General features: G+C 39.9%; 1 protein-coding gene across 2 annotated transcripts; it reads right to left on the minus strand.

Annotated features, from left to right (window-relative positions):
* Positions 1-268: 268 nt before the first annotated feature.
* LOC127306267 (uncharacterized) lies at positions 269-9,355 on the minus strand. 2 transcript variants are annotated; one of them, XM_051336885.2, is made up of 20 exons: positions 9,059-9,355; positions 8,856-8,987; positions 8,189-8,356; positions 8,027-8,110; positions 7,434-7,484; positions 6,899-6,955; positions 6,740-6,822; positions 6,247-6,370; positions 6,115-6,174; positions 4,808-5,050; positions 4,542-4,625; positions 4,325-4,472; positions 3,934-4,061; positions 3,771-3,818; positions 3,146-3,276; positions 2,462-2,544; positions 1,887-1,990; positions 1,329-1,399; positions 702-997; positions 269-608 (listed from the first exon to the last, which is right to left on the minus strand). In XM_051336885.2, the coding sequence occupies exons 1-20, from the start codon at positions 9,272-9,274 to the stop codon at positions 430-432; spliced, it is 2,490 nt and encodes an 829-aa protein (XP_051192845.1). In that variant the 5' UTR covers positions 9,275-9,355; the 3' UTR covers positions 269-429. The 2 variants fall into 2 exon arrangements, with proteins under 2 accessions (XP_051192845.1, XP_051192848.1); XM_051336888.2 differs by lacking the exon at positions 9,059-9,355 and having other exon boundaries at positions 8,189-8,352.
* Between the last annotated feature and the right edge of the window lie 3,391 nt (positions 9,356-12,746).

Consider the following 12,746-nt stretch of genomic DNA (forward strand, 5'->3'; position numbering starts at 1 on the left):
TTTTTGGAAAGGACTTGTATGTAGCCAATGATGTATCCCACAAGCATGCAAAATCTCAACGCGAAATACTACGTATTCTATGCTACAAAAAATGACAAAAGTCTGGATCTGGGTATAGTGACGGTGCATATGTTCAAAACTCCAAAATTTGTCATTTCTTTGTAGATTTTGCACGCCTGTAGTGTACATCATTTGACTACATCCAGACATCTTTCAGAGTTTTTTAAAACTTATAAATATGGTGTTTCAATTTTTTAAACAAAGGAAGTTCTCGAAATGGAATATACTATTTACTGAATAGAACAACGTTTACATGCAGACTAGGGATCTACAATTGCATGATTATATAGTCAAAATGGATAACGCTATATATCGAATCGAACAACATTTACATACTTATCTCTGCGATTGCAGGTCACCACAACCATTTTATCTGGCTGTCCTCTGCTTCTGGATCTTGACATCTTTCAACTTTAGTTTTAGCTTCATCATGCCAGCTTGGACTTGGACCTCATTCTTGGACGGATCTATTTTGACTACAGTAGCTTGATTCTTGAGTTTAGGAACGTAAACTAAATCTCCAACCTCTGGAATCCCACCATCTTCATCTAATTCACAAGGAAACCTCAGCTAATTAACTTGTCTCCAAAAATATGTGGAAATGGGAGATCAATAACAAAACAAAAACGATGATTTCAAACCTATTATATTATCACTAGCTTTAGTGGCCAAGCTGCTATTTGTAAGGGAAGAAGTGCTTGACGGCTCTGGGCCCTTCACTCTCTCAAGTTTGGCCTTCTCCGCAGCCTTCTCTTCTTCTAGCACTCTTTGAGCTATTGCAGATTCTCTGAACAGCTGAAACTTCTTGTGAATGATTGAACGAGCCATAACAGCATACTCTGAAACTACTCTTGACTTTCTTTTTCTCTGAGCAGTAGTATGATCTACAATGTTTTTCTGTGCCACTTCCAAGTTATTATGAAGCTCCTTGGACTGCCTGATACGACATCAATGGACATGTGAGATAAGCAGTTCTTCTGTGAGTTTGTGCATCATAATCACCTAACAAGCAAACTAATACATGAGAAATATCTGAACTTTCTACGTAATGGAACTACAAAATCACAAGGCAGACAGATCAACATAAAGAGTGAGAGCAGTCATTGTACAGTACCTCGAAACCAGTTAACTTACCCTCATTAAAGAATAAAATATGGTATAAGGTATGCACCAATGAATGTATATATGACGTGCAAACAAGGATCTGTTTTATGGAAATATTGCAGCATACTCAATGAGTAAATAGAACCAAGCAGGGAAGTTCTCACATAAGATAATGTTGTGCCTTCTGAAGCTGTTCATGGTAGTCTTGCTTGAATTTTTCCATGTCCATAATCAACTGCATAATAAACACTTGAGATTGAATTGTACTAGCTAGATGGTATTTGCAATGCTAGGGAAGATCCCATTTATATTCGTAGCAAATTATGAAGAAATATGATAGTATCTGAGCAACTTTTATTGCCATTTAACCATACTGTTTGAAGTATAAGTACACAAGTGCATCGCACACCTTTCTCTATCAGCTTAACCATTTGGGTGAGCTAGCTGGTGCATGTAACACAATATGGTATCAGAGCCAAAAGGTCTTGGGTTTAAAACTGGCTAGCGTAATTTAAAGAAGAAAAAAACACAACCCACTTTCGGTCCAAATTTAGGCCAAAGGGAGTTCTTATGAGAGGTGGTGTTGAAGTACAAGTGCACTGCACACCTTTCTCCAATAGCTTGAGCTTTTGGATGAACTTTCTAGTGTGTGTAATTCAATAAATACAAAGGCCTAATATTAATTTATAAATAAAGGAATGTCATGAACTTCTCAAACTTACCGCATTTATCTCTGCACCAGCTGTTCCAAGTAACCGCCGAGAACTTTCTACTATATCCAAGGATAAACCTAGTCTTTCAGCAATGTTGATTGCATTTGAACGCCCTATATATGTAACGAAAATGAGTACAAAAGAACTCTAAAAACAAAATAAAGTTAGTTTTACCAGATATCAGTTCAGATAGATATATGAGCAACCGAAAGAAATGAGAATGAAATAAGAGCAAGTTTTATCCTTAATATGAAGTTGTACAGCTAGGTTGACTTTCAAAGGACAAAACAGGCATATGAAGGCCCCACTATTCGGTCCATGAGAAGTTGAGGAACGAATGTGATGATTTTGGCCTTAGCGTATTTCATTCAACAATCTAAGTATCCGGCAATCAACTGGCAGGTGGGGTTGGTGGGTTTGTCAATGGTCACCTTGTTTGAAAATGTGTGTGTTTTTGAAGTACAAAACATAATAGGGGGCTTCTAGCATCTGCTAAGTAAGGCAAAGGATAGAGACTATTGAGCACCCAAACAAGTATGGCAATCAATGATTGACAAAAGAACAGGAAATGTAAAGCAATTAACCTGGTATTCCCCAAAGTATCCTGAATGTAGGCTTTAGATTCTCTTCATCAAATTCCACACATGCATTCTCAAATGAATCATTGCTGAAAGCATTGGAATTATGACTCAGCATGCAATATTCGTTGGATAAGAATTATTCTGAACTTTAGGGCACATAACAAGCCACATTGCCACGCAAACTAATGGACATAAATTTCGTGAAATCACGCAAATAAAATTGCCTCCTGATGTAAATTGGAGAAATAGTAATGCTTCAAGAACAACATTTTTTTAATGAAAACAGCAATTCTAATAGTGCCACTAAACAAAAATGAAAATTATTATGTAAATGTGAAAACCCTGAGTACAGTCAGGACTGCACTCTATTTAAATACAAAAGGCTAAAGTTCAAGAAGACACCTTAACCATCAGAAATAACCTGCACTAGACCTGGTGGATTTTTACAGTCCTTGTCCTTCCAGTTTTGTAAATCATGTTGAGTTGGCTTGCTTTTGTTGAGTTTCAGTAAAGTAACACTTATGGTGATGACAAGGTATCCGACAGTGTAATTTCAATATCAAGAAATGTTGAAACTAAACTATGTAATGATAAATGCTCTTTAGTTTTTTTTATAATCCTCTTTAATTAAAAGTTGAGCCTTGAGACCATAATGCCAGAAAAAAATCAGCTTGAAATGTTCGGAACCTGTATTTTAGTGTTTTAAGTTCGCCATGATGAGTTGTAGCTAGAGTTAGAAAGGAACCAGCTTCAGCAAAAGACTCCAAGAGAGACATCCCCAAAGCAGCCCCTTCAAGTGGATTTGTCCCAGCACCAACCTAAACACGAAAATAAAGAATCACCAACCCATTTTACATTGAAAAGGCTCAGCTGTATATAATGAGATAATCCTTTGTCATGATGTCATCCATGATATTTCGGTAAATGAGTTGGGCATGGTGCAGACTTTGTATTGAACTAGAAATAATGTATACTGAGTACCTTAACAAAAAAAAGTGATATGTGTTCGATATTTTTCTGGAACAGAGAAACATACATTAATACTTAAAATTATTTATCGAGTATATGACAGTTTGTGCGTTGGAGAAACAGACAATAATCAGGCCCATGTTTACAATCATGTTACCACTAAACTAATCAACATGCACAGATCGAAATTAATGAAGATACTCCAATCTTGTCTGTTTAGTGTATCTAAGTACTTCTGTCCTAGAAGGGTTGTACCCCTAACTCTACCTGTTCAATGAAATGAAAGCTTCGCGTTTTCTCCAAAAAAAAAAAAAAGTTATCAAGACATAGGATAAGTACTCACCTCATCCAAAAGGACCAACGATTGTGAAGTTGACTGAGCACGAATGGCCTAATAAAATGAAGGTTCAGGTGCTGAACTGATAAAGATTTTGAGCAAGTACGGACCTAGTGAGTTAGGATTCAGAACTAACAGAAATTTGATTTATGATAAAAGTAAGACATACCCCAATCTGCTTCAGATGCCCAGAAAATGTTGAGAGTGATTGGGTCAAAGATTGCTCATCTCCAATGTCAGCATAAACAGCATCAAACCATGGAATTTTAACTGGTTCAGAAGCTAGAATGTATAGACCTGCAGCAGAATGGGCAAACTTATACAAGATATTCCGGTTGTTTACACATCAAGAGTGTGCAATAGTAGTAAGTTAAAAGCACATAATATCTTCCATTTTCTACCAAGAAGCCATGTCAGAAAGTGTGCCATTGATAATGCAATTAGTGCATATCAAATTATAAGGATATAGAAAAATCAGTAACAGCATATTCTGCGAAATCCTATGGAGGTAGCTTATGATCACATAAAGTGAAAGGATCTTAACTTCATTGTTCAATTACCTATCTTAGCCATTAACGATGCCAGCCCAACCGTCTTCAAGCTGATTGTTTTGCCCCCTGTATTTGGGCCAGTTATGACCAAAACGGTAGTCTCTTCAGCAATCATAAAATCTACTGGGATCGGATGGTTCCTCTCCAGCTCAGAAACCTGCAAACTGAAACATAAATTATCCAATGAGCTAAGAATACACATTGTTTTCTTCAAACGAGGACTAACCCTAATCTTCATGAAATCAAGGTCTGCCGCTAGTTGATCTTCCTCTGCAATATCTTGTCCGTATATCCTCCGCCTCCGAATCTCCTGTAACATGGAAGAAAAATGAGAACTGGATAACCACAGATTGACAAACAGAAAATAGCAACAAGATATGATGTTTTAGTCTACATACAGTATATTAATTGTATAAAAAAATGTACTCTCGCCATCAAAGAATAAATATTTGCATAAACATAGTAGAATAAGATGGGCCTGGGGAAACTAACCGATGTGGCACTCGCAACATCCTTTTTGGTACGACGCAGATTTTCCTGGTGCTGCTGGAGCAATAATGGGTGGTATGCATTTGGAATAAATAATTTCCATGACCTCTTAGGGAGTTGGGCTGAGGAAGTTGTACTGACAGGCCCATCTTTAGCAGTATCGATAGTCCCATGCTCAAAGTTCGGCAAATACAGGTCAGGAAGTGTACCATCATATGCTATACTGTATTTTGCACGAGCTGTGACCTGCAAAGCAAGTGCACAGACATATAAGTAAAAAAATCTGGGGTAAGAAAGCAACTGTGCATGCATAAAAAGTTACTGCATACTTACACAACTGCGGCACTATATGATTGTAAACACGGCAGACATATTGAAAATAGGAATGATGGCAGAGCCAGATATCACATTGGCTAATATATAAGTATCAGAACTGGTTAGATGTCTTGTGGCTTAATTTAATGTTGAATGTTTAGTTACTGCATAGATTATTGGCATGAATTTCTGAGGTGAAAGGTCACCGCAGTCCCGCTGGGAGGGCGGTGATAGCCAGACAACTCTACCAGGGTTAGGATAAGAGTCGATCGAAACAAATACCAGTTGGTGCTATTCGTGCTTGTGTTTATAATTTATATATGGCGCAAGATAAAGCTTTGGCTCCTAATTCTCCCTCGACTTAACTCCTGGCCAGCCTGCTAAGCAACTCTGATTCCTCGCCAGCAGCCCTGACCTGACTGTACACCTAATGGATGCCACCTACATCCTGGTTACTTATGCTATGAACATCGGTGATAATGTCTTCACCAATAAGAGTCTACAACACTTACTGTATCCAACATTGAGCAGACTTACGTATCTGGTATAACATTGCTTGGCTGTCAATTTTGTATAAGATAGAAGATGAGTTTGATGATGATATTTCGCTGTACCAAGTAAGCGTGGTAGTCAATGTTATGGAAAGGGAGAAGCAAACCTATAATCTATTATTTGTAAACCAACTGCAATTGATCAATGGAAGCACCAATAAATAAATAAACTTCCCGCAATGGCAACTGTTGTGGTACATGTTAGTTCCAAGATAAAAACAACAACACATTAATATAATAGAGGGTAGTATAAAACATCAGGACAAGCGATATTTATTTATGCTATCTGACAATCCAGTTAAGAATTCACTGTATGTGTTTTATGCTTATACAAATCCTAGTCAGAAATCTTGAGAGCACTAACCCTACAGTACTAATACAGATTCTGTAAAAACAAGTGACAGCTACTTTCCATGGGAAATACGTAATGAAAAATGACAGCACCTTATCTAGTGTAATAGTTTCCTGCATCAAAATCTGAATATTATCAAGCTCGAGAAGAATCTGCAAATTGAAAATAAGTGTAAGGATAAGAATACAGCAAATAGCAAAACTAAATTAATCAACCTTTCAAACCTTGTCAGTCAGTTTTGATAAAGCATCAAGTTCAGCTCTAGCCACTAGAGCTCTAGCACCCTGCAGCTCATCATTTAGTGGAATAGCAACAATTGGTTCTATCATACTTCCAGCATCTGAACCACTACATACATATGAATCTCGATCAATATCTACTGCCAAACAATGAAATGAAATTTAATATATATGCAAATTACTTTACACATTGGTCAAAACTCAAAACTTGAGTTAAAATTATGAGAGCGCCAAGATTTTGGTTCTCCTAAAAGACTTCCCTGTATGTGCCAACTGATATAAAACTAATCTCGTATCTTTGGAGATCCAAATCTCAAACATATATTTTACTAGCTAAGACTGCAAAGTTAAAAAAAAAACACCAGTCTTATGAAAATTTGTCAACAAAAAGCAAGCAGATATCTAAGCTTGTTACCAAATTTATCCTACTACAAGCGACACCAATAATAATATATAAATATTCTTTAGCAAAGCACACCTGGAGAGTAGTAATCCATCAAAATTTGAAGACTTATTCCCAGTCATTTTGATGCAGCATCTTCCATTTACACTGCTTACTTCCTAGAGAAAAGTAACAGTTTGTAGTTCATTGAGCATGGAGTTTTTCTGACAAGAAGTGAGTTGAATGAAACAATACCGATAAAGAAGCTTCACTGTCAGCATTCCGTATCAACTTATCCATAAGCTGGCATAACTGAAAAAAGTAACAGCATGTCAGCATATAACTATTATCCCTCAACGGCATTACCACCAGACAGATGCACTTTGTAGGTTAAGAGGAACTGAGGAACATAAGTTGTGTTTCCTTTCCAGAGTTAACTCATGGAAAACACATCCCATTAATATATTTTGGTGTTTTTAGTTATCGATTACATAACTTTCTTCTGCAGTTTATCCTCCAAGTCAAAAAACATAAGCATGCTATTTTTTCAACGTGCACTTGCTTGCCTACTTGTGTGTGTGTGCTGTGCCGGCGTGGGTGCCAGCATGCATACGTGCGGTGCCTGTATGAATATATGAATTCAAAAACAAATGCAACAGTACAGGAACCAAAACCCACTGCAACTTGTTTCCTGCACACCCATATAGCTGCCCTCGCTGTACATAGCAGGAAAATAAGTAGGCATGATTGCAGATTTACAGTAAGCAAAAGAATCTCTAAAACCACCTACCCTGCTCTCTAGGACTTGAACTTGATCTCGATATCGTCTTAGTTCAGGACTCTGTAAAATAAATAATTTATTTTCAGTTAACAGGACATACTTCAAATGGAATATCTAAGTACAATCAGGAACCACAACAGCCTTTCAAAATGTTTGATTATATTGATGGTCAGGAGAAAATTATTTTTAAGAAAAAACATCTGCATTAGACAATATGATATTACTAACTGAACATATGAGGATTAAGTGCTGCTATAAAGGTAGTTCTGAAATCGACTTCTACAGTTGTACCAAATTTTGATGCTATGAAGGAACATGTGTTCAGATTTACTTTAGATTAATGCTAGAAACATAGGATGCCAGATTTCCTGGGCACATAGAACTTCAAATATGGACATATGCCATTTGAATGTCTAACCCTCCGCAGGACTCAATCGAAGGAATGGCTCATAAGAAGGGCATTCTTTTTCCAAAAAGCTAAATTGAAGATATTGACTTCCAACTGAATTTCTTACAGAAACTGTGTTTTTCTTGCAAGGAAATAAAAACTAGCATCAAATCAATACTAAAAAAAGAGTAGAATCAGGATGCAGGAACCAAACTGCAGTGTCTTTGACGGAGCCATCATCATCAATGATATCCTGTATAGACTTCACTAGTGACTTACTGACAACAGCATCTAGAATCTGCAGGTGATTTGAAGAACATTCAGCACACTGAACTGGGGGGACGTCAAAAGATGAGGAAAAAAAACAGGAGCTTACTGTTTCTGTAAGGGGCATTAATAGATCACGTGAGTCTTCGCCTTGCTTCATAGCATCTTTAATAGTTCCTTGCAAGGACTCAACAAGCAGCATCAAGCTAACCACTGCCATCGCTTCCTGGCCTTTAATCACCGAACCACCAGAGACACGATTTATTGCGGACTCTACCTTCAGTTAAACAGAGAATGCAAGATTGAAAGAGCGTATACGTGATACTGGCATGACCAGATATTTGGCATCTAATTAAAGGACAAATGAGATCGGGAAAACAATGCTATATGAATATCATGATAATAAAAGATTAAGACCAACAAACAGATAATGGAACATGTGTGCATTGATCACTATTTTACTCATGTCCGTCATTTGGTCCAACCTCTGGCCCGAATTACTTGTCGCCAGCCCATTACAGATTACAAACATGCGTGCCCATCAACTGCGACAACTAACTGGAGCCGGAGGGAGCACTATAGTTTACTTCATGTAGTAGTTCAATATACTTTGGAAGCTATTATTAGATAGAACATATAAGTCGGATAAAACAAATAGTAAAGGACCTCACACCTCTGTAGACCATAACTATGTATGCCAAAATGCCGATCGCAGAGCAATGCTTTATAAAAGTCAGGCAAAAAAAAAAAAACTACGTGGCAGTCCATGTCCTCACCGCGACCGTGTCCAACCCGGAGAAATCCAGCGACCCACCAGAGGTGCCCAGCAGCCGCACGGCCGCCTCGGTCTCCCGAAGCAGCCTCCGACTACGCTCGTAGCTCACGTCCTCCACGCCCCACAGCTGCTTCTGCAGTCACAACCACGTACCGCGTCAGAGGAGAAGCCCGTCAGGCGAGTGAGGGGTATAGACTAGCGTACCTCGGTGGCTTCGCGTCCGTGCGCGGTGCCGGCAAACGAGGCGACGGCACGGCAGACCTTGCCCCATTCGAGGAGGCGGAGGCTGCGGGCGGAGGGCGATGCTGAGGCTGAGGCTGAGGCGGCGACCGCGAGGGCGCGGAGGCGGAGCAGGCGGCGCGGGCGGACGAGGGAGGCTGACGGGGAGAGGGGAGAGGGGTTGGCGGAGAGGCGAAGCATGGGGAGGCGAGGCTGGGAGCAGTGGCCTGCGAGCGCGGAGGAGGTGGCGCCGGTGCGTTTGGATAGAACCGGCCAGGCGTCTGAGATGGCAGAGGGAACAACAGTCGATGGTTTTCGAGCGGTTTTCCTTCAGTTGCGTGATGTCCTTCAATTTTCCTTCGTTGAACTGTTGAAGTAATGCCCGGGGTCGGAAACACTCACTAAAAGTGGTACTGTAGTAAGATTTTTTTTTTTTTTTGGAATAGTGAAGCACATACACACAACATACGTGCTATGATGCCACAAAGCTTTGATTTCAAATTCAAATTGTAGCTTAGGAAATAAAAAAAATACTACCCCATGACGCGATATTTATAGAGATCGGGTGGAGATCCATATGTTGCATGAACGCAAGCGTCGTAACCCTAGTGGTAATTTTGCAGTGAAGTATTTTACCTACCTTATCTGATGTTGATTTAGGCAAAACGAAAATTCATCCCAGATTATGGGTAAAGTTCACTGTAACTTTCATCGAAAGACATGAGATTTCCGCGAAATGACCGTTGGAAGGATATTCCATGGATATAATTGTTGGAGACGATTTTAAAGAAAAATACAAGGTTTCGCCCAGAGTTAGGCGGAAACTACCAAATTTTGAGAGTCCTTCAAGATTCTTTGTTGATCCACTCCGAAGATACAAGACGGAGAAAAGGTGTGGCCTGAGCTAGGCGGAAGAACATACTGATCTTGAAGAACTCCATGAGCTACTGTTGGGGATATGCTAAATGGGTATAGCCGCGAATGTAGTCTAATAGCGGTAAGTCCATGTGGCCCATACGTGGTTGGCCTATGGCCTAACCGAGCGGCCCAGTTGTTGATTGACTAAGATGGAGGTCCATCCCAGGAGAAGCTAGGCGGATCCGTACATGGTATGGCTAGGCAGACGGATCCTTGACGTGCATGTCAAGAAGTAGTCCATGTTAGGATAGACTCGTAGTGTTTGGTAGGACTCCTCTATCTAAATCCTATATCTTGACACCTTTATAAGCTAGATCCCGAAAGCTCCTGAGACGAAACCAATACTCTCATTATAATCGCCCCCTGTTGCTCTTATAGTGAATTGTAGGAGTATATAGGGTCTCGCCGCCGCTCCTAGATCTGAAGTTGAGTAACTCGTATCTCACCGTTTCGGTAGCTCCCCGTTTTTCGCCCACCTCTCTCTCCATGCCGTGAGGTACCCTCTATATTATACTCGTCGTTCACACAACGAAACATACTCTGCTTGAAGAAGAAGAAACTAGCGTTCTTGCAATCTATCTTCTCTGAAGAAGGAGAAAAATACAACACCCAACAAAGTACCCCAGGCGTATCCTTTTTTCAATGCAAGAAATCAACAAAACAACTTGAGAAAAATATGTTGTAGCGACGATGAAGACAAATATACCAGTCGCAGACACTACCTACCACTAGTGATCTTGCGCAATTTAAAGAAACATTGTTAAAGAAGAAGGATAGCGGTTGAAGACTCAAAGACCGAAGACTTGAAGGCGTGAGTACTAACTTGAAGAAATTAAAAGGTGGATCATGTGTACAAGAAGAACTAGAGCAAGGCTCCTTGGAGACATAAATTATTTTGTATATCTTTGAGTCATAGAAAAAAAAGATACTATCAAGATGAGTTTAAGCATTGCAAATTGTCTGTCACTCTTGACGACTCAGATAGCTTCAATGGTTGCTTGTATATTGAGCATTCTTCGAGGTCTCACGTTTGTACCGCAGTACCTCAATCTGTTCTCCTTATAGCTGTCTATCTAACGTTGTGCTTCAAAGCACTTATTCGTTCTGTATCTCTCTGCCAATACATCAGTGCGTTTCCACTGCACTTTAATTTAAATTTCCGATAGTTTTTAGATAACTCCTATTCATTCGCTCCTCCCCCTTTAGTCCTCATATCCCGGCCGTTCAAAGGGGTGCTGGTTATGGAGGAGTGAGTAGCTTCTATCGATAAGTAAGATAAGATGAAGAATCAAAGTTTATCTGCTGATACTAGCCACTAAATGATACCATGATACCAGTTTTTAAAATCAAGTTTTCAAGTTTCTAAAAAATCCAAAAATAATTGTGCGTGTTCCTGATATGCCTAAATTTTTTATTACCAAATTCAAAACACAAAGAGAGAAACAAAAAAAATGACAAATCCAACATGAATAGTGTCAAAAAGACAAAACCACAAATGACACTATTCACATTTCAATTTCTATTTTTTGTTTCTCAATGTGCGTTCTGATTTTGGTCCTGAAAATTTTGGAGATTATAAACACACATCTTGTGAACACTCACATATTTTTTAAAAACCTTTTTAGAGTCTGAAATTTTAAATTTTGACAAATTGTATCATGGTATCACTAGCTAGAGAGAGACAACATCTATTACCGCTGTTCCTTCAAAGAAAGCATGTAATTTTTTTTATCAAAAGTCGATATAAACTTTGACCATGTATATAGAGAACTATCAACAATTATAATGCTATTTTCATTATAAAAACACATTTCATAATGATATTCATTCATGGATGTTGATAGTTTTACATATGAACTCCATCAAACTATACGGTGTTTGTCTTCGGACGTAGTTTATATGTATTCTTTTCAAGAAGAGAGGGAGTACCATTTAGCTTGCGAGAAACAGTAATGACACAAAATCAATCAGATCAGTGACATTCCATGAATGTATGGTGACCATAAATTAACGGCACCTTTGCGATCCAAATGGTATGCGTATGAGTTTAGTCCTTTTTAGGTTCAGCAAGATGTCCTCTCTGCCGAAAACATTCTACTACTTGTAAAGTGCAGGTATAAGAAATGCACCCATCGGCTGTTGAAACCTGATGTTGAAAGCTAGTTATCAAATTAAGCTGTCTCTTCTCAAAAGCAATAGGCTGCAGTTACCATCTAGCCAGCTTGCATTCAAGAAGTTTTCTGAAGGAAATTAATGTATCGGTTCATTACAGGGTCTGTTATTACAAGCATGGATCCTTCGGTTTGCAACGTCTGTCAGTTACAACAATTTCCTATAATTACTTGTCTGCCGCGCGCACTAGTTACCATCCTTCACAGGAAAAGAAAAGAAGGTAAAGGTTGCACAAGACAGAAGCGCCGGCATGCCTGCCTCGCGCGCAGCAGTGGTCTCCCTCTTCTCGCTGTTCGCCATGGCCCTCCTGCTCTGGCCGGTATCAGCTGAGCCGCCGCGGCTTAGTCCTGCACCCGGTGGCATCGACGAATGGCTCGGCGAGACGGTGACGGCCCTGCAGGCGACAGCACCCGGAGCCGGAGGGACAGAAGGCGGTGCCCCCGCTGCGGATGGAATCGCGCCGGCGCCGGCGCCGGGGAGGCCACGGCGGTTCAGGCTTCCTTCCCACCCTTTCGCGCTCAGCCCCGAGGCGAGGCGGGAGCTGGAGCACGAGACTCGGTGCGGCCCGCGCATCCCAGTGCGT

The sequence above is a fragment of the Lolium perenne genome, chromosome 1 (genome assembly GCF_019359855.2).
Source record: "Lolium perenne isolate Kyuss_39 chromosome 1, Kyuss_2.0, whole genome shotgun sequence".
In the NCBI taxonomy this organism is placed as follows: Eukaryota; Viridiplantae; Streptophyta; class Magnoliopsida; order Poales; family Poaceae; genus Lolium; species Lolium perenne.